The sequence below is a fragment of the Loxodonta africana genome, chromosome 10 (genome assembly GCF_030014295.1).
Source record: "Loxodonta africana isolate mLoxAfr1 chromosome 10, mLoxAfr1.hap2, whole genome shotgun sequence".
In the NCBI taxonomy this organism is placed as follows: Eukaryota; Metazoa; Chordata; class Mammalia; order Proboscidea; family Elephantidae; genus Loxodonta; species Loxodonta africana.
Window position 1 is genome coordinate 104,464,811 of NC_087351.1, and position 22,294 is coordinate 104,487,104.

The 22,294-nt window shown below is 48.7% G+C and overlaps 1 protein-coding gene across 4 annotated transcripts in view; it reads right to left on the reverse strand.

The window, feature by feature from the left end:
• Window positions 1-873: 873 nt before the first annotated feature.
• Window positions 874-22,294, reverse strand: part of GPR68 (G protein-coupled receptor 68) — a 34,817-nt gene continuing 13,396 nt past the window's right edge. For 3 of the 4 annotated variants that reach the window (XM_023546502.2, XM_023546501.2, XM_064292877.1), the window contains one exon: window positions 874-4,914. In XM_023546502.2, the coding sequence (XP_023402270.2) occupies window positions 3,685-4,815 (1,131 nt within the window). In that variant the 5' untranslated portion in view covers window positions 4,816-4,914 and the 3' untranslated portion in view covers window positions 874-3,684. Of the gene's footprint in view, window positions 4,915-14,702; window positions 15,128-22,294 lie in introns of those variants that run through there. The other variant, XM_003408822.4, reaches the window with a different exon arrangement.

The window sequence follows — 22,294 nt, forward strand, 5'->3', positions numbered from 1 at the left end:
CCACTCTTGTCTGGCCAACCCACAGACCAGAGTGTGTAAACAGGAAGATGAACCCTCCTCTTACTAAGCAATACTGGTGAATAAGAAAGGAATCTAATAGCTTCTGGCACCTTCAGTCCAAACCACATGGACCTTTTCTCCCACCCACTCTCTTAGGAGAAAAAGGAGTCTTAATCCCCACTAATGTCCTCACTTAGTCTGTTTGGAAGAAGGCTCCACTCTTCCGGAACACTCCCGGACTCCAGGAGCCTGACCTACAGAGGGATTAAGTGACCAAAACCAAACTTACATTTTAATATGACTCAGTTAATCCTTAGCAGTAAACACAGAATTTGTCACCGTTGAGAATATGCTCTACCCTAAAGGGGCTTGTCAGCAAATGTGGGTCTCCCCAGACTAAACACAGTCATTGAGGACAGCCCCAAAGAGAAGAAGACAACAGTCCGTTCCCAGGGCTGTTTGGGAAATCTTTGCTGAGGAAATCAGAAATCTTTGATATCTGATCAAGCCCTCCCTCACGGTGGGGGCAGCTACCCAGCAGGTAAAAGGGGCCATTTGCCAGGAACAAAGGAGTGATATTCTCCAACCAGAAGGCTAGGGTGTCTCAAGGGGGTGTTGAACAAGTTAAATCCCAGAGTGGATTTGCAAGAACATGCCGATGACACTTCATGAAACTCCAGAAGAGAGAGGGAAGCCTTCTACTTCACTCAAGGACTCTCTCCTTTGCCACTAGCTGGGTGATCAGTAGCAAAGTCCTCAATTGCTTTGTTTGAATTTTCTATGAGGTCAATCCCTGGACCTTCCTGGTTCCTTTGGGTGTTTCAGGGCCCTCTAGATGCCCCTGGTGGTGGAAGACACCCTCCCCCAAAAGGACTGCAGGCACTCCAGGTGTGGTTGGTTAGTCACTTTGCTTTATTTGCATCATAAATCCATTGCACAGTCCAACACATACATACTTGGCGTAAAAGAAAGGACAATACAAAAATACAACTTTTGATAGTAAATGGAACTGCTCTCAGCTCATTCCAGTCCATCCCAGTGAGAATGCCAGGTGGATAATTAAAATAGGGGGAAATGCTGTGGAACGAAGGAGCCTTGGCTGTGCAGTGGTTAAGCGCTCAGCTGCTAACTGAAAGGTCAGTGGTTCAAACCCACCAGCCACTCCTTGGGAGAAAGATGTGGCAACCTGCTTCCATAAAGATTACAGCCTAGGAAACCCTATGGGACAGTTCTCCTCTGTCTTATAAGGTCCTATGAGTCAGAATCAACTCCACAGCAATGGGACTGTTGAATGAGGAGACATGGAGGACTCAACCAGTGGCACTGCCCCAGTAGGACCCTGGGCTGGGGCTGGGTGGGCTCTCCTTGGCTTGTGACCATTTCTGCCACCTTCAAACTCGGTCACTTCCTCCTCTAGAAAGGGGAAGAGAGCCTTTCCAGGTATTCAGAGGCCCTCCATAAGGAGCTGGGGCAGAGGCTGCCCAGTCAAAGCCAAATGTAGCCCTGAGGTCCCCAGTAACCACCCTTCCCTGGGGCACACCCAGCCTGGGCTACCTGCCTCTGGGCACCCCAAGAGAAGGGTTAAGAGTCCAAGGGTAAAGGATCAACATCTTGGAAGGTGGAGAGGAGAGGTAGGGAGGTTGAGGAAGGTGGTCCTCCCTGGCCCTCGCTTTAGCAGATTTCAAAAATGTTCTACTGAAGCCAGCTACTTCTTCTGAGGAACTAGACTCCCAGGCGTTGAGGGCATGCCCTGAGAAGTCAAAGTGGGCCTCAGCTCATCGACCAGGAAATTGAAAGGCCAGCATTTCTGTAAAGGTGGATGGGTCTCCCGAAGCATCAAGCAGCTCTTCTGGTCCTTTTGCAGAAGCAAAGTCCCTGGGCGTGAAAGAGTAAGATGAGACAGAAGGACCCCATGGACCCTCTCTGCACTCTCCAGCCGCTTTTGGAAGGATGGCGCTCAGTGGGCAGGAAGCTTTGCAGCAAAATTGAATAACTGAATAGGAGAAATCTGTGTGTGGGATACCACAATACAGTCAGACACAAAGTTGCACAAGAGATGAGCCCAGTACCCAGCCTTCCAGGACAGAGCACAGGTGGTGGTCAGTACACAGACCACTGTCACCCTCCAGGTGAGTGAGATGGGACATCAGCAGAGGAGCAGTGATGGAGAACGAAGGGTGCAAGTTGATCCCAAGGCTACCTCCTCACCTTGTCACAGGGGCATTTAAACCACCTGGAGCTGAACTCCAGGCCTTGGAAGAGGCTGGAGCGTGCATCAGTTTTACTTGTTTTTTGCATGTTGGTTGTGTTGTACTTGAAAACCCAGGAAGAATGTCAGGCTCTTTTCTGAGATTGCTAGATACTCCACAGTGTGTGTTGGGGAGGGGGGCCACAGGGGGCAAAGCCAAGGTGGGAACTCTGCCCCAGTGCCCAAGCCTCTTTGCTTGGGGACATCACCAGCAGTCACATGACCCTAACCTCAGTGTCTTGGCATGTGGCTGTCATGGAGACTGGCATTTTAACTGTAAGCATCCATACACACCCATCCACACCAACATAAACACATGCACACACACACACCCCCAACACACACACCCATCTACACCAACATGTACACACACATACACCCATCCACGCCAGTGTACACACATGCAAACACACACACCCATCCACACCAACATGCACACACATACATACACCAACACACAGACACCCGTCCACACCAACACACAACCTGCACCCACATACACACACGCTGTATCCACATGCACCCATCCATACCAACATACGCACACACCAACATATTCACACCCACGCACACACACCCACAAACACACATGTGTGGGCACACACTCCCAGGGCTTCAGATTTGGTGCTTCTGGGCAGGTGGAAGCAGGAATCTAGCTAGGAGGAGTCTGTGCAGGGAACTCACTTAAGGACACCTTGTCTTTAGACCTTTGTCTTGCACTTAAGCAAGGGCTACAGAACTCACCCTGGGGAGGCCTGGGGTTTGTATTCCATCAGCTCTCAGGCTCCAGAAGGCACAGTTAAAAAGTGAATCTGCTCAACTCTCCCTGTGCAATGGTGAATGGATAGAGCTGGGGGGCTCTCCTCTGTCTGTCACCTCCTCCTCCCACACACTCACAGTGCCCCCACCTTCCTTCTCCGCTGGCCCAACTCATCTCTCTTCTTGCCCTATCTTAAGGTGGGGCACACATGTTAATTACGACAATACAGCTTCATGTGTCGCCTCAGATAACACTGGTGCTTTTGAGCAGGTACCATCTGTGACACCGATGTCGTGGGAGGGCCCTGGGGATCTTCCCATCCCCCAGCCCTATGTCTTCACACTCTGCTTCCCCAACCCCAGCTTCTCCTCCCACAACAGCCCCCGCCTTGTAGCATCCCAGCTGACAGCAGAGACACCCATAAGCTGACATTCAACAACCCCGGAGCTCAGCAAGCTAGAGCAGGCTCCCCGGAGTCAGAGAGGCCTCGCCGAGGCCAAGCCCTAGCCCAGCCAAGGCCAAGCCCTGGCCCAGCAGCCCAGGCCCATCGTCTCTCAGCAGGAAGAGGCATCTGCCATTGGCAAAGCTGGAGGCAGCCAGTGAGCAAGCTCGGGACTAAGAGGCCTGTCAGTGGAAGACTCAGGCCTCAGGCAGTCCTACGCGCAGGTGACCCAGGCTAGGCCAACCCGCCTGTGGGAGACCCTCCCGTTCCCGACGAGTCAGGGGTCTGGAAGGCTGGTGAATGGAGCTTAGTTAATAACTCGGGCTCCTCGTCCTGTGCCCCACTCTTTCCAGAGGCCTCGGGGGCACCCAGTGGGTAGGCTTCCCTGGCCCGGCTGGTCCTGGAGCAGGTGAGGAAGGCCAGGCAGGTCCCACGGAGGCGGGCCAAGTCCCTGTGGGTGGTCTCACTGACAAAGCAGTACAGCACGGGGTCGGCGACGCAGTTCAAGCTGGTGAGGAGCAACGAGAAGTGGTAGGCATTGAAGATGCCCTTGGCGAACTCACAGCTGGACTCCCAGAGGCTGCGAACGAGCAGCAGCACGTGGTAGGGCAGGAAGCAGGCCAGGAAGATGACCACGGTGCTGAGCACCAGCCGCTGGATCTGGTCCTTGCGGCTCTTCTGGGTGCCGTGGCTCCGACGCACGGCCCGCAGGATGCCCTGGTAGGAGATGAGCAGCAGGCAGATGGGGAAGAGGAAGCCTACCAGGAAGCGGTAATAGTTGATGCTGCGCTGCCAGGCCTGGATGGGATACTGCTCGAAGCAGACACGGTGCCGGTCTTTATCCACGATGACCTCCTCGTGCATGAAGAAGTAGATGCTGGTCAGCAGCTCCTTGGTCCAGATGACCACGCTGACACAGACGGCTGCCTTCAGGGTCCGGAACTGGTGGAAGCGGAAGGGATGGGCCACGGCCAGGTAGCGGTCAATGGAGATGCAGCAGAGGAAGCCCACGCTGATGTAGATGTTCTCATAGAGAAGGATGCCACACACCTGGCAAGACAGGTCACTGTGTGGCCAGTCGTCATGCTGCAGCACGTACTGCAGCCAGAAGGGCAGTGAGCAGATGTAGAAGAGGTCCGCCATCGTCAGGTTGCACAGGTACACGCCCAGCTCATTCCGGGCCTTGATCTGCAGGTAGCCAAAGTAGAGGGACAAGCAGTTGGCTGGGAAGCCCACCACCAGCACTGTGACATAGACCACCGGGGCCAGCGTCTGGTGGATGGTGTGGTCAATGGTACAGCTGAACGAGGAGTTGTCTGTGGTGATGTTCCCCATCTTTGGGCCTGGAGGGACCTCCCCCATCATGGGCTCAGAGAAGGGGCTAGTCTCTGCACCGCCATCTTTGTTACAGAACGTGGTTCAAGCTGTATTAGGAGCTGGGCATCATTGGTGGTAGGCAAGCTCCTGAAAGTCAAGTGCAGGAGAGGCTTAGAATAATAAAAATATAGCAACTAACATTTATGTAGCACCTACTGTGTGTCAGGCACTGTTCCAAGTGCTTTACTGTTTAATTTAGAAGACCATGTCAACCCTGATCCAACTAGAATGTCTGGGAATAGGTCATATGCCAAGACACTGAAACGTGGCTTATGTCTCTCCACTCCTTCATCCCTTTTTTGTTTTCTTGGCCCATCAGGGTGCCAGGTAAGGCCAGGAGCTCTGTGAGCAGAAGCCCAGCCTGAGTCCAGCTCTCTGACGAAGACTCCAGATCAAGATCAGTCCAACCTACACACCACAGTGAGGGCACCCATCACCTCCTCTACAGCTATGAGTGTATTTAACATTTTTCCTACCCTCTCACAGGAATGCATTAAGTTGGTCAATACCAAGGCCATAGACCCTCTCAGGAGCCCCTTCAGACAGCATCGGAAGCAACCCAACCTTGTCCAAGTCCTAATGCGCTCTGGTGACAAAAGCCAACCTTCCCAAAGAGCATGCCTGGGCTCCTGGGTGTCCATCAGCAGCTGGGTGCTCCCTCTCCTCTTCTCCATGGAGCGTGGGACTTGGTGTGGCGGACAGTATTGGACCAGGGGCCAAGAGACATGGGCACCAGGTCAGGGTTAGCCACTCACAGGAATAGACTCCACGGCTACTAGCAACAACTCTATGTTATGTTCTACCTTGTTTAAACAAAGCAAATAAAAACGTTTTGTTTTAGTCCTACTTTGCAAATGTATCAAAACGAAAGGCTTGAACTGCTGTATTGATTTAACACTTCTCTCTCCAATGAAAAATCCTGCAGTATCTAAATCAGTGTCTCTCAGCATTTTTTTCATGATCACCTCCATAAAAAACAAGACCAGTTGTCCTGAGTAGATTCCAACTCATGGCGACCCCATGTGTGTCAGGGTAGAACTGTGCTCCATAGGGTTTTCAGTGGTTGATTTTTGGGAAGTAGATTGTCAAGCCTTTCTTCTAAGGCACCTCTGGGTGGACTGGAACACCCAACCTTTCTGTAAGCAGCAGGGCATGTTAACCATTTCCATCGCCCAGGGACTCCAACACCCCTATAAGGAGCCTTTTTAGGCCTTTTTTTCCTAACCACCCTCCCATGCCATTTTAATACAACAGATACACTGCACATCTGTTTATGTACTGTGCCTTTTGGAGGGCCACAAATCAGTGCCATATCTAGGGTTTTTTCACACACCCCACCCAGGAACCAATTAAGAGGCAGTAACAGCCCTGTATCCGCAGCCCTGGTGGTGCAGTGGTTAAGCGCTTGGCTGCTATCCAAAAGGTTGGTAGTTTGAACCCACCAGCTGCTCCATGGGAGAAAAATGTGGCAGTCTGCTTCCATAAAGATTACAGTCTTGGAAGCCCTATGGAGCACTCTACTGTGCCCTATAGGGTCGCTATGAGTCAGAATGGCCTTGATGGCAATGGGGGTTTGTTTGTTTGTTTTGTTATCACCCCCGCTGAGAATGCATGCTCTAAGTGGCTGCAGACCCTGATTGAGTGGGGCCTAAACGAAGCTGTTCTGTGGTATCTGCAGATCAGCCCTGCCCTTCTCTCACTTCCCCAGAGTCAAGCCAGACGCACGAGCTCAGGAAGGAAACCCCTCTGGCCATGGCCACTCCTCCTGCAGACCCAAACCTGTCAAGGCTCCTGCCTGGCCCTGTGGCCACAAGAGCCATGGCTCAGCAGGGAAGCTGCGCAGCCTTGCTGGGAAGGGGCTCAGAGACACCCAACCCAACACTTCCTGCCCTGGGGTTCCCCGAGGATTAATCTGAGAAGCCCCCCTGAAATTACACTCAATCTTATACAAATTAAGTATGTGCATTTTTCCTGGGAAAAGAACCAGTAGCTTTCATTGTTGTGGTTGCTAGCTGCTGCCAATTCGGCCCCCGATTCATGGTGACCCCATGTACGATGAAACGAAATCCTGCACCAGCCCCATGATTGGCTGTGGATCGGTCTTTTGTGATCCATAGGGTTTGCACTGGCTGATTTTCAGAAGTAGGTCACCAGGCCTTTCTTCCTAGTCCACCTTAGTCTGGAAGCTCCACTGAAACCTGTTTAGCATCATAGCAACACACAAGCCTCCACTGACAGACAGGTGGTGGCTGCGGATGAGGAGCATTGGTTGGGAATCGAACCTAGGTCTCCAGCATGGAAGGTGAGAATTCTACCACTGAGCCACCAATGACCCCAGTAGCTTTCATAGGTATCTCCAAAATGGGCAAGACGCTGGTCTGATCCAAAGCCACATTCCTCTCTCACCTGGACTTCAATTTCCCGGCCTCCCCAGCTCTTCCCCACCACGTCAGCTTCTCCACCCCCGCCTCCCCATGCCCCTGACCATTATCCACACGGCAGTCACAGCAACCTTTCCACAACCCAAACCAGATCCTCCTTTTCTTTGCTTAACACCCTCTGAGACCGCTCCTCATCATGCCCAGAATAAAATCAAAACTCCTCACTGGGCCTACAAGGCCCACCATGATGGGGCCCCTGAGCCTCTTTCTCTCTCCTCATCTCCGGCTCTCTGTCTTGCCCACTGCCACCACACTTCGGCCACACTGGCCAGCCTGCTGCACCTCTGCCACAATGACCTGGGCCCTGCCTCTGCATCAGCTGCTGCCTCTTCCCAGAGTGCCCCTCTCTACCCTCCTGCCCAAGCCCCACTACATGCTGGCTCCTTTCCTACCAGATCTCAGTTTAAATGTCACTCCTCATGAGGCCCCCCCTGAGCACCCAACCTAAAGGAGCCCCCTCCCAGTCACTCTCACATCACCCTATGTGACCCCAATGCAGAGTTCTCATCATACCTAAGACTCTTCTTGTTTATTGATTTGCTTATTAGTGATCTGCTACCCGCATTAGAATGTAAATTCCAAGAGGGCAGAGGCTGTGTCCACCTCTTCACTGCCTTATCCCCAACAGTGCCTGGCACATAATTAAAAATAAAAAACAAAAACTAGTTGCCATCAAGTCAATTCTGAATTATGGCGACCCCATCTGTGTCAGAGTAGAACTGTGCTCCACAGGGTTTTCAATGGCTGTGACCTTTCAAAAGCAGACTGCTGGGCCTTTCTTCCGAGGCATCTCTGGGTAGATTTGAACCACCAACCTTTCAGCTAGTAGCTGAACACTCAGTAAATAGTTCTTGAATAAGTAAATGCCACCTCCCGTTTTACAGGTGAGGAAGCTGAGGTGCAAAAAGGGGAAATGACTTGCTCAAAGCCAGATTGAGAAGGAAGCATCACAGGAGACTTCAGGTCTCCTTGTTCCGCGCCACACCTCCCGGATACAGTCCACCCCTTGAGACACACCCCTTAGGCTCTCAGTTCCTGGAAGACAAGTGAAACTCCCAATCAGCACCCCTTCCCCTCCTTTCTGGCTAATCACAGCTTGTTTTGAGCAACATTATTGAGAAAGCCACAGCAGGTAGTGGCTCTGTCCACTAAACTGGCCCAAGGTAGACCTTGGTGCATGCGCAGATTGAGGAGCTAGAATCCGTCACCGACCCTGGACATGATTGTCACCGGAAAGAAAGATATTTCCCAGCCCACAGTTTCACCTGATTCCATTAGAGAGCTGAGGAGTTTTACCACACGGACATCCAATGAAAGATGATTTAACTTCCGGACCACCAAATGTGGACATAGGAGGGTTAAGTGCAGAGAATTCTGGGTACGAAACCCAACCCCTGGACGCCATTGGAAGAAAAGGCTTCCCAACCACCTCAGATGGGTAGCATGTTGTCTTCCGGTTGCAAGACCTCGCATTGCTCCTTGTCTGTGCAGACAATAAACTTGCCACTTTCTGTTTCCCTTGCAATTAATGTCCATCTTGTTTCGATCAGCTAACAGGACAGGGCAAGAACCCGAGAGGTGTTTGGTTACACAAGGACTTCTGGCTCAGGCTCACTTCCCCCTGTCCCCTCCAGAGCACTGACCTAGAATTTTGGTGGGTAGAAATGGTGGGGTGTGGGTGTGATATTACGTATAATTGTATATTTATATTTATTTGAAGGAGCCCTGGTGGCGCAATTGTTAAGTGCTTGGCTGCTAACCAAAAGGTTGGCGGTTCAAACCCACTATCCACTCTGCGGGAGGATGTGGCAGTCTGCTTCCACAAAGATTACAGCCTTGGAAACCCTATGGGGCAGTTCTACTCTGTCCTATAGGGTCACTAGGAGTCAGAATTATCTTGACAGTAACAGGTTTTGTTTTAACAGATATTTATATCTATATTTATACATACATAGAGAATGTTTTTGCTTGTTTTTGGTGGCAAGAGGGAGGGGAGAAGGAGCACCAGCTGAGGCCTGTGACCCCTAAACTCTGCCCAGAGCCCAGCAAGTCATATTTCTGCCCTGCTCCCCTCTTCTTGCCAACTCTCCTCTCCCCGAATCCCAAGCCCACACCTGTGGGGCCCAATGATTCACCAGGCTGACATATGGGGAAGTCGACAATAACACGGGTCCCAGCTGGGCTCCCGGGGCTTCCAGCCAAGACTGTTCATGCTGAATTCATCACAGGTTCTTTGCACCCAGAAAAACTCCATTCATAAAGGTGGGCTCCCAAGTACCAACCAAACAGCGTCAGTGAAGTCAAAGGGAAAACACGGCCCGCTGGGCCCTGAGAAGTCTTTGAGAGCCATCGGGCCGAAGGCTGTTGTTTTCTAATTGGGAGTGCATGTATGTATGGGGTGGGGTGGGACAATGGTTTGTGGCTTCCTCTTTCCTAGGCCAACAATAAGCTAATTCTGGCAGCCAAAGTCAGAAAGATTCCAGCCTTCAGAGCAAAGGAGAAACGTTTACAATGTTTAGATTAAGGCACCGCCTGTGTTCATTTGGGCGCAGTGGTTAAGCTCATGGCTGCCAACTGAAAGGTAGGCGGTTGGAACCCACTAGCCACTTTGCAGGAGAAAGTGGCAGCAGTCTGCTTCCATAAAGATTTACAGCCTTGGAAACCCTATGGGGCAGTTCTACTCCATCCTATAGGGTCACTATGAGTCGGAAATTGATTCAATGGCAATGGGGTTTTTTGGTACACTGATTTTGGAGCCAAAAGAGGGTTTTGGTATGCTAGAGCAGAGGTTCTCAAACCTGAGGTATATCTGAATCACCCAGAGGGTTTGTTAAAACACAGCTTGCGGGGCCCCAGTCCCAGAGTGTCTGACTTAGTGGGTCTGAGGTGGCGGTCGAGAACTTGCATTTCTGAGCAAGTAGATGCTGATGCTGCTGGCCATGGACCACACATTTGAGTAGAAAGGCACTAGGAGAGTCTAGAAAGCCTGGCGTTCAGCTCCTGGGCAAGGGTCCTACACAATTCCTGCGACAGGGAGAGCAAAGGCAGCTAGAAGGGGAACTTGAGACCTAGCAGAGCCTTGTGGGACAGAACCAGGGATATAGCCCTTGGGAGATCTGCACAGGGATTTAGGCTTTCAAGAAACCATGTACCTGCTGGAGTATTTACACCTTTTATTTGCAAAATAAGGTACAATTTACAAAGCATTTCGCATCTGCCCTCTCATCTGATCTTCACACCAGCCCTGTTATTATCCCTATTTTAGAGACAAGGAAACCGAGGTCCTGAAAGATGAAGTGGCTTGCCTAAGTCCAGTTCTTCTGGGTTTCATCAGCAAGTGTTTGCGAAGTATCTCCAATGTCCACAGTACTAGGCAGGGAATGGAGGGCTTAGAGATAAAGAAGAAATGGCTCCCACCCCCAGGGAACTTACCATCTTGTGAGACAGGAACTCCACATGTACAAATTGCTATTACCCAAGACGGTATATGGGGGGGTGCTCTGGGCATCCCTCCACACACATGAAGTGCTGGTTCACTCTTTTTACTCCACCTGCGCTCTCTCTAGGACCACATCTTCTTTGTGATTTCAATCCCATCTACACTCTGACAACTCCTAGACCTCTCCCAGGCTGAAGATTTATATAACCAGCTTCCTGACGTCTCACAGGACCTCATGCCTACACCAAGTCCACCATTTTCTTCACTAATCTGTTCCTAGAAGGGGCATCACCATCTGTCCAGCCACTTGTGTTGAACGGACGGCCTTCAGCTTTGCTTCTTCCTTCACCTTCACCCATAGTTAATTACCCAGTTCTACCATTTTCAACTCCTAAGTATTTCCCAAATCCATCTCCTCCTCTTCAGCTCTCCCACCCAGTACCCTAGATCAGCTTGTCCAAAGCTTCCTCCCCAGAGTAAGAACAACAGCTTCCTGTGCGATGTCCTGTCTCCATCTCATTACCCTCAAAGTCATCCTGTAAAACACAAACGTAACCAAGTCAGCCCTGCTTCAAAACCTTCCTTGGCTCCCTAATCATCCATCCATGCATCCATCCAACGAATACTGAATATCTATTATATGAAAGGCACTGTGCTAGACACTGGTCCCTAGTCTCAAGTTCCTCATACTATCACAGGAGAACAAAGATAATGACATGAGATTATCAGGAGAGCCCAGGATTTTATGGGAGTTCACAGGAAGTGATCTAAGGAAAGGCTTTCTTTCCTAAGGAAGCAACAAATACTAAGACTAGAGAAGGAGGAAGGGCTGCCGAAGCAGAGAGGAGTTTCAGCTGATGGAAACAATACGTTGAATGGCTCAAATGCAAGAGAGAGAGAATGGGCACATCCAGGGAACTGAAAGTAACTTGACAAGATTAAATCTAGGTATGGGGAAGGCCAAAAGGAGCCCTGGTGGTACAGTGGTCCAAGCACCTGGCTGCTAACCAAAAAGTCACTGGGTTGAACCCACCAGTCACTCTATAGGAGAAAGATGTGGCAGTCTGTTTCAGTAAAAGATTACAACCTTGAAAACCATATGGGGCAGTTCTACTGTGTCCTATAGGATCACTATGAGTCAGAATCGACTTACCGGCAATAGGATGAGGAAGGCCTGGCCAGAGAGGAAACAAGAAACCATAAGAACTGGCAATTAATTAGAAGGAAAGTGGGACACAATCAGGAACAAATATGAGATGTTCCTCTGTGCCTGGTCCTTATAGGCTCTTAAAAATAGATGAATTTATTAGGTAGGTGGGTGGGTGTATGAATGGGTGAGTGAATGGGTGGGTAATTGGATGAATGAATGAGTAGATGGATGAGTGAATGGTTAGGTGGGTTGATGGATGGGTGGGTGGATGGGTGGGGGTAGATGGGCGAGTGCAAGGGTAGATGGATGGATGGATGGATGGATGGATGAATGGGTGAATGGCTGAATGGCTGAGGCTGGGTGGAGACAACATTAACAAAAGAGAAAAGGAAGAATTGCCATGACTTCCTCCCCACAGTCTGGCACCTCCTCAAGCTGCCTGAGCTGGTCAGAAGGTGTCACTTCAACAACCTAAATGCCCATCAACAGATGAATGGTACATAATGTGGTACATAAATACAATGGCATACTACTCAGCCAGTAGGAGAAACAAAGTCTTGATACATGCTACGGTATAGATGGAGCTTGTAGACATTACGCTGAGTAAAATAAGCCATTCGCAAAAGGACAAATATTGAATGACCTCACTCATATGAAAAGACAAGAAAAGGCAAATGTATAGAGACCAAAGTTTATCAGTGGTTACCAGAGGCAGAAGGGAAAGGGAAAAGGGGGGTTAATGGTGATGGAAAAAGTCACACATGCCCACTGTAGAAATTTATTAAAAGACAGACAATTACCTTAAACCAAAAATATCCCCTGAAGTTTTCTTAAGATCAAACAATAGTTTGGCTTAACTAGTAAAAAATGTCTGCCTTGACCATTATGCTCTTTCATGAACTATCTACATGGGATCAAATTGACAAGAGCAACTTGAAAAATTACATAGGAACCTTAAGGGGCAGTGAGTTACTGTTAATGAGGGAGGAACAACGCAGAAAAGGAGGGTGAGAATAGTTGCACAACTCAAAGATGTAATCAATGTCACTAAATTGTACACGTAGAAACTGTTGAACTGGTGTATGTTTTGCTGCGTTTATTCTGGACAACAAAATAAATAAATAAATAAATAAAATTTAGGAAAAAATCAAAGCGTCACTTCTTTACCCAGGCCTCATCACAGCCAGCCTTTCCTTACACTATCACCCACACCCTGAGGGCAGGCACACCCAGATGGAAACTACACCTTGCCAGGAGTGTCCCTTCTCCACCTGATCTCCACAGGAACCTTGCTCCTCAAAAATTCAAGGACACAGTGAATGCAAACATGTTCTGTAAAAGGAAAAACAGAGAGGAGAGAAGAACCAGCCCACATCTCCTTCAAGCATTCCACATGCCAAGCATGTTTACATATAGTCATGGTTTCTTTCAACACCATTCTCATCAGCCCCACTTTACAGATGAGAAAACTGAGGCACAGAGAGATAAACCAACCCGCTCAAGATTCCACAGGTATGATATGGTAGGGCCAACATTTAAGCTCAGACCAGCCATGCTTTCCATTATACCACGGTCTCCAACTGTTATCACAATTGTCACGGAGCAACCACCCACAATCTCCAGCTTCTCCAGGCTCCAGTCCTCACAGATGCCACCACAAGGGCCACCAGTCTTCATCCTGGGCTAGCTCCCACACCTGGAGGACGCTAGGTTGGGTCATTCCTTTTTTCAACAGACATTGAGGAAAACCTACTGTGCACCCAGCCCACGGTTTCCCAAGGTGTATGTGCGGGGGAGGGGGACAGGCAAAGTTAAAATAAGACACCACTGCCTCTCTCCCCAACGCTACCATCCAGCCAAGAAGTTGAGAAAAATATGCACAAAGCGACTCAAAACCTAAAGCAAATCTTAAGAGAAACACTAATTTGCATGAGGGTCTCCAAGGATTTTAATGACCAAGAAGGATTAAGCCCCCAGAGAAGGAAGGACCTCTCTGAGTCTCTCAAAGGTTCCAAGTCAGAACAAAGTCAGTGAGGTGGAGGCGTCTAAAAGCTGGATTTCAGCTGGTGCACAAACAGTAATCTAATTCGTCACCCATTCTTTCTGTGTGGTACACACAGCACGCACACAGACAGTTACTCACAGGGCTGGGGACTGCCCGTGGCAGCAAGCCCACAGTGCTGGGGAGTTTCCTGCCGGCCCAGCCCCCCTTCCCTTTCGCTGCTCAAACCTTTCCACGCTTTAACCAATCTGTTGCATTTCCTAAAAGTGCTTGTTTCAAAGGCTGTTGATATTGCCATCTGGAGAGGAACTATAAATGAGACTGTGTTTTTCCTTAGTTCCCATCTTTCCCCCAAGAAGTCTAACTCCAAGAACAACAACAGAATCTCATTTCTGTTACAAAGTTCAACCCCCCAAAGGGCCTGAAAGTCAGGTGGGGCTGGCCCTGCTAACCATTTGGCAGAATCCAAAGCCCAGAGAGGCTTAAGCCCCTGGCTCAAGTTCACACAGTAGTAGATCAAGGGCGGATCTGAATTCAGAACCCAGGTGTCTAGGCTCTAACTTGCTGCTTTGAAGCTTTTTTGACCACAAGCCACAGCAAGAAACACAGTTTACACTGTGAACTAGCACACACAGGCATTATACACACGTGTAGACAGATACAAATATGCTGCTGTTGTGTGCCCTGGAGCTAATTCCCACTCATAGTGACTCTATGTGACAGAGTAGAACTGCCCCATAGGGTTTCCTAGGCTGTAATCTTGATGGGAGCAGATCCCCAGGTCAATTTCTGTAGAGACAGAGAGGGGGAAAAAAAAAAAAACTTACCCAAAGCAATACTTACCTTTAGCACTTCCGCTGCGCTCTGACATTTTCTTCTACTTCGTTCTTTAAAATCCAGGTCTTGAGCTACTAAATTGATTTCCTGACCCACTACTGGGCTTCTATCACCCACCCAGCCTGGGATGCCCGCCCTTTCCCGGCTCCTCCGCGCCCAGGATGGCAGCGCGGTCTCCGCAGCCAGGTGAGCGGCCGGCAGGAGCGGGCAGCGCAGCCCCGGCCCGGCTCCTGAGATCCGGACGCAGGGGTCCTCCGAGGAGGGAATCTCGGACGCGTGAGTCCGCCCTGCCCGCCGCAGCCGAGCTCTGCTCTCAAACCTCAGACAGCGGGCTTCCTCCAAGGGCTCCGCGGAGGCCTGGGGAGGAGACCCGACGCCCGTGGGCCTTCCTGGCGGTCCCCCCACGTGCCACCCTGCGGCCAGGACCACGCTTCCGCGCGCCGAGGTCCGCAGCCCGCGCCTCCCCAGCTCACGTGTAGAAAACCCCCAGCAAGAGGCTGCCCATTCCGGAGCTGAGACAGAATCATGTGAACTCCTTTCTGGTGTCAGGCTGGGTGGTTGCTGAGGAACCGCTTGCCAGCGAGAGGCTGAAGGCGGTGGAGCTGCTCCCTCCTCCCGTCGTAGCCTGGAGCCCACCGGTCACACCGTCCACACATCCCCGGAGTGGATGAGCAACTGAGTTAGGGACAGGTGCCCCAGGCGGCCGAGGGCTGCAGGAGGGCTGAGCTGGGCTACTTCGACCCATGGAACCACTATTGTACACCAACAACATACCGATAAAATAAAATTTAAAAACCCAAAAACATATTGCTATAGAATGGATTCCGACTCAGGGCGACCCCATGTGTTACAGAGTAGAACTGCTCTATAGGATTTTCTTGGCTGCGATCTTTACAGAAGCAGTTTGCCAGACCTTTTATCCACCAAGCCACCGGGTGGGTTCAAAAAGCCAACCTTTAGGTTAGCAGCTGATGGCAAACTGCTTGACCAGGCAGGGAGCTTTTTACAACATACCAGGAGAGGAGATCCACGATGTTGAATCCCTGACCCCAGGGTCCTGAGCCACGAAGACAAGCCTACCTATACTCAGGTAACTAGAATATACTGTGGCCACTGTAGTGTGGGCACCAGCAGGGACAATGGGACAACAGGCAAGGGGGAGGAAGCTGTTTTCACTCCTACCCCACGCTGTTACCTTCAACCCCTAGCATTCAACATCTGTCAGTGAGTCTCAACCCCAGCATACAGAAGAAAATACCTGGGGAGCTTTAAAAAATACCAGTGCCCAGGGCTCACCCCAGCCTAATGAAACCATACTTTCTGGAGGTGAGGCACCAGCATCAATGTTTTTAAAAAGCTCCCTGGACAATTCTAATGTGCCTGTAGGGTGGAGAGGCACTGATGTGGCGAAGGCAGGTGGGATCCTTGTTCTAAGACCAACAGAGTGAGGACAACGAGATGAAGGTTCTGGGTCAGAAATAAGTTAAGCTGCGTGACCCAAAAGAAGGGCCAAGCACAGGGCTCTGGTCTCCTGGGACCTTCCGGCTTCCAGGGGGTACTTAGTAACCCCCCGCCCTTGTACAGTCCCAGCATATGAGGACTGAAAGGATCCCTGTGAAGTTACCCAAGCCACCTCCCCATTTTACAGATGAGGAAACTCAGGCCCCAGGGCAAGGGCTCTTCACCAAGGGCTTGCAGTTAAATGCTGAGAGAGCCAGGATTATAAGCCTGCTGCCGACTGCAGGTGCCATAGCATTTTGGCTTAAGCACTTCCCTCCAATGCAGTGGACTTGGAAGCTGACCAGAAGACACAATACCGGTGCCAGGAAGTCAAAACACACACCATGCCTGAGGAGGTCACCAAGGATTGGAGTCCTCCCTGCTCTATTAGCTGATCCCTGGGATCCACCTCTCCAGAGGACTGTTGGGGGGACTCTGGTGGGGTCCCAGGGAAGATGCCCCTCTGTGGAACCTGGGCCCTCTAAGCAAAAGCTGCCACACAGCCAGCCTTTTTCAGTTGTCTCCTCTGCTATAGGCAAGAAGCAGGAACTCGTTATCTCCAGGAATGTGTTTAGACACCAATGCTATTTGGGAATTGTGGAAGTGTGATTGGCTTTCCCTGATGTCTCTCCACCCTCTATTCTAAGGAGTATTCTCGTTGTACTTCTTCCAAGAGAAATTTGTTCATTCTTTTGGCAGTCCATGGTATATTCAACATTCTTCAACACCATAACTCAAAGGCATTAGTTCCTTCTTTAGTCTTCCTTATTCACTATCCAGACTTCAAATGCATATGAGACAATTGAAAACACCATGGCTTGGGTCAGGCACACATTAGTCCAAAGTGACATCTTTGCTTTTCAACACTTTAAAGAGATCTTTTACAACAGATTTGCCCAATGCAATGGGTCTTTTGATTTCTTGACTGCTGCTTCCATGGCTGTTGATTGTGGATCCAAGTAAAATAAAATCCTTGACAACTTCAGTCTTTTCACCGTTTATCATGATGTTGCTTATTGGTCCAGTTGTGAGGATTTTTGTTTTATTTATGTTGAGGTGTAATCCACACTGAAGGCTGTGGTCTTTGATCTTCATCAGTAAGTGCTTGAAGTCCTCTTTACTTTCAGCAAGCAAGGTTGTGTTATCTGCAAAAAGCAGGTTATTAATGAGTCTTCCTCCAATCCTGATGCTTTTTCATCTTCATATAGTCCAGCTTCTCAGATTATTTTGCTCAGCATACAGATTGAATAAGTATGGTGAAAGGATATAACTCTGATACACACCTATCCTGACTTTAAACCATGCAGTATCCCCTTATTCTGTTCGAATGACTGTCTCTTGGTCTGTGTACAGGTTCCTCATGACCAAAATTAAATGTCCTGGAATTCCCATTCTTCACAATGCTATCCATAATTTGTTATGATCCACACAGTCGAATGCCCTTGCACAGTCAATAAAGCACAGGTAAACATCTTTCTGGTATTCTCTGCTTTCGGCCAGGATCCATCTGACATTAACAATGATATCCCTTGTTACACACATGTCCTCTTCTGAATCCAGCTTGAATTTCTGGCAGCTCTGTATCGATGGACTGCTGCAACCGCTTTTGAACGATCTTCAGCAAAATTTTACTTGCGTGTGGTATTAATGATATTGTTTGATAATTTCTGCATTCTGTTGCATCACCTTTCTTTGGAATGGGCACAAATAAGGGAACTCTTCCAGTCGGTTGACCAGGTAGACGTCTTCCAAATTTCTTGGCATAGATGAATGAGCGCTTCCAGCACTGCATCCATTTGTTGAAACATCTCAATTGGTATTCCATCAACTCCATCAAAACAAAAAGCCTTGTTTTCACCGGTGTCTTCAGTGCAGCTTGGACCTCTTCCTTCAGTATCATCCATTCTTGATCAGATGCTACCTCTTGAAATGATTGAACCATGACCAATTCTTTTTGGTACAGTGACTCTGTGTATTTCTTCCATCTTCTTTTGATGCTTCCTGTGTCGTTCAGTATTTTGCCCATAGAATCTTTCAAAATTGCAACTCGAGGCTTGAATTTTTTCTTCAGTTCTTTCAGCTTGAGAAACGCCGAGCATATTCTTCCCTTTTGGTTTTCTAACTCTGGGTCTTTCCACATGTCATTATACTACTTTATTTTGTTTTCTCAAGCCGCCCTTTGAAATCTTCTCTTCAGCTCTTTCACTTCATCATTTCTTCCGTTCTCTTTAGCTACTCGAAGTTCAAGAGCAAGTTTCAGAGTCTCTTCTGACATATATTTTGTTCTTTTCTTTCTCTTCTGTCTTTTTAATGACCTCTTGCTTTCTTTATGTATGTTGTCCTTGATGCCATTCCACAACTGGTCTGGTCTTCGATCTTCAGTGTTCAGTGTGTCAAATCTATTTTTGAGATGGTCTCTAAATTCAGGTGGGATATACTCAAGGTTGTACTTTGGCTCTTGTAGACTTGTTCTAATATTCTTCACCTTCATTTTGAACTTGCATATGAGCAATTGATGGTCTGTTCCACAGTCGGCCGCTGGCCTTGTTCTGACTGATGATATTGAGCTTTTCCATCGTCTGTTTCCACAAATGTAGTCAATTCCTGTATATCCCATCCAGCAAGGTCCACATGCATAGTCGCTGTTGATGTTGTTGAAAAACAGTATTTGCAAATAATGTCATTCGTCTTATAAAATTCTATCATAAGATCTTCAGCATAGTTTCTATCACCAAGGCCATACTTTCCAACTACCAATCCTTCTTCTTTCTTTCCAACTTTCGCATTCTAATCACCAGTAATTATCAATGCATCCTGATTGCATGTTCGATCAATTTCAGACTGTAGAAGCTAGTAAAAATCTTCAATTTCTTCATCTTTGGCCTTAGTGGTTGGTGCATAGATTTCAATAATAATCCTATTTATTAGTCTTCCTTTTAGGTGTATGGATATTATCCTGTCACTGACTGTGCTGTGCTTCAGGATAGATCTTGAAATGTTCTTTTTGATGATGAATGAATTCCTCTTCAATTTGTCATTCCCGGCATAGTGGATCATATGACTGTCTGATTCAAAATAGCCAATACCAGTCCATTTCAGCTCACTAATGCCTGGGCTATCGATGTTTATGCCTTCCATTTCATTTTGGACAATATCCAGTTTTCCCAGGTTCATACTTCGTATAATCCATGTTCTGATTATTAATGGATGTTTGAAGCTGTTTCTTCTCATTTTGAGTCGTGCCACATCAGAAAAAAAGTCCCAAAAGCTTGACTCCATCCACATCATTAAGGTCGTCTCTACTTTGAGCAGGCAGCTCTTCTCCAGTCGTATTTTGAGTGCCTGTCAACCCAAGGGGCTCATCTTCCGGCACTATATCAGACAGTGTTCTGCTGCTATTCATAAGGTTTTCACTGGCTAACTTTTTCAGAAGTAGACTGCCGGGTACTTCTTCCTAGTCTGTCTTGGTCTGGAAGCTCAGCTGAAACCTGTCCCCTGTTGCCTATTAAATGCATATTTCCAGGCCTTGCCCTGGCCTCCCACCTCTCGTCTGTCAGATTGTCATGCTGTAGTGGTTTGCATGCTGCTGTGATGCTGGAAGCTATGCCACAAAAATCCTCACAACTGGATCAATAAGCAGCATTAAAATAAGCAGAAAAAAAGATTGAAATTGTCAAGGATTTCATTTTATTTGGATCCACAATCAATGCCCATGGAAGCAGCAGTCAAGAAATCAAATGATGCATTGCATTGAGCAAACCTGCTGTAAACGATCATTTTCAAGTGTTAAAAAGCAAAGATGTCACTTTGAGGACTAAAGGTGCACCTGAGCCAAGCTTTGGTATTTTCAATCACCTCGTATGCATTGTGAAAGCTGGGCAATGAATAAGGAAGACCGAAAGAATTGATGCATTTGAATTATGATGTTCATGAAGAGAAATGAATATACCATAGGTTGCCAGAAGAATGAACAAATCTGTCTTCAAAGAAGTACAGCCACAATGCTCCTTAAAAGCGAGGATGACGAGGATTCATCTCAAGTACTTTAGACATGTTATCAGGAGTGACCAGTCCATGGAGAAGAACATTATGCTTGGTAAAGCAGAGGGTCAGGGAAAGAGAGGAAGACCCTCAATGAGATGGACTGACACACTAGTTGCAAAAATGAGCTCGAACATAACAATGATTGTGACAATGGTGCAGGACGGGCGGTGTTTCATTCTGTTGTACATAGGGTCACTATGAGTCAGAAGTGACTAGAAGGCACCTAAAAACAACAGCCATGCCTCACTGGACCAGAATCACTTAGTCATGAGGTCCGAGAGTCTGCATTTTAAATTTCCCCGGGTTTTCTGACACACACCAAAGTTTGAGAACCACTTTTTAAGGCCTAGCTCAAATACCACCCCCTTCACGCAGCCCTCCCTGATACCCATACGATGAATACGCTTCTCCCTCTGCTCAGCTCTGTCAGCATTAACTCCATCTTTCCTTGACTACCTCCAATCCTTCCCTGGCTAACTGCAGACTTCTGAGAGAGGAGCCTGTATGTTCCAACGTTGTGGCTGTCTGACAGCTGTCAGGGCTCCTCACACAGAAGGTGGCTATGAGTTCTGCATAAGGAGGGAGTGCTGAAGAAGGGGACACAGGACAGGTGCTTACATGCTCTGAGCTGCCACTGTGCACCAGGCACCAGGCTGGAACCTTCCCATAGGCTGCCTCGACAATGCTTCCCAGCAACCCTGCTGTTGTTAGCTGCATGGAGTCAGCCCCCTACTCATGACATCCCATGCCCAGTTGAGGATCAAACCGTTGTGACCCATAGGGTTTTCATTGGCTGATTTTTGGAAGTAGATTGCCAGGCCTTTCTTCCCAGTCCACCTTAGTCTGGAAGCTCTGCTGAAACCTATTCGCATCGCAGCGACATGCAAGCCTTCACTGACAGAAAGGTGGTGTCTGCACTTGGGGTGCGTTGGCCAGGAAAGGAACCCAGGTCTCTGGCATGGGAGGCGAGAAGTCTACCCCTGAACCACCCTTGCCCTCTCACAGCAACTCTATAAGCTAAGTACTGCTATTCCCACTTTTTTTTGTTGTTGTTAGGGGCTATGAGTCCATTCAGAAAGTAGAACTGGCCCTTAGGGTTTTCTAGGCTGGAATCTTTCCAGACTCAGATCGCCAGGTCTTTCTCCAAGAAACAAGAGCCATCAAGGACCAAGGGTCACACAGCTGACAAGGGGCAGAGCCAGGATTCAAACTGAGGTTTGAGTGTATTGTATTTTAATAATTACAAATGCAATGCATGGGAATTTGAATGCTTATTTGTTGATGCCGATCACCCTGCTAAGCTCCCAAAATAGGAGCTGGGGCTCTTTTGTTCTCTGCCGGGGAGAATAGTGGTTTGGTGCAAAAATAAATGCACAAGGTTTGGATGAATAAATGAACCAAAATCCCAGTCTTTCCATTTCTTCCTGGCAGAAACCGATATTAGAAGGTAAGGAACTAGGGGAGACAGGATATCGGATGAGGCAACAGGAAGAAGGTTGGTTTTGACTCTTGAGGGCATGGGTGGGTGGCCATGTGTGAAAACGCTTTACCTGGAAAGCCTACTGCTGAAAGAGAGACTTCCAGTCTGCAATCTGAAAAGGTCTGAGCAGCCTGGGGCATCCTTCCTATTCTGAGGCTGGCAGCACAGACCATATGCCTTCAGATTGCCATGGCAACCCTGCGCCAGCCCCAACAGCTTCCTGCCTCCCCACCCAGGGTGCTCCAGCCCATCAATTAATAAACTAATAATGCATGATAACAGTCACTCCAAACACCCAGGCAGCAGCCCTCATGAACAACAGACCGACGTCAAGGAACTGAGAGTAGCAGAGATGCTCACTGCACTCAACCATGGCCCCCTGCTAAAATCTAGTTTCTTGAAGCCAAATCACTCTCTCTCTGGCTCCTCCCTCTTGTTTTAAAGACATGGGGTTGTAACAGAGCTGGGGACTGGAGCCTCAGAGGTTCCAGGGAAACAGATCCCAGAGAAGCCACCACGTACGATGGACTCGAACGTGTTGGCGATTGTGAGAAAGATGCAGGACATTTGGTTC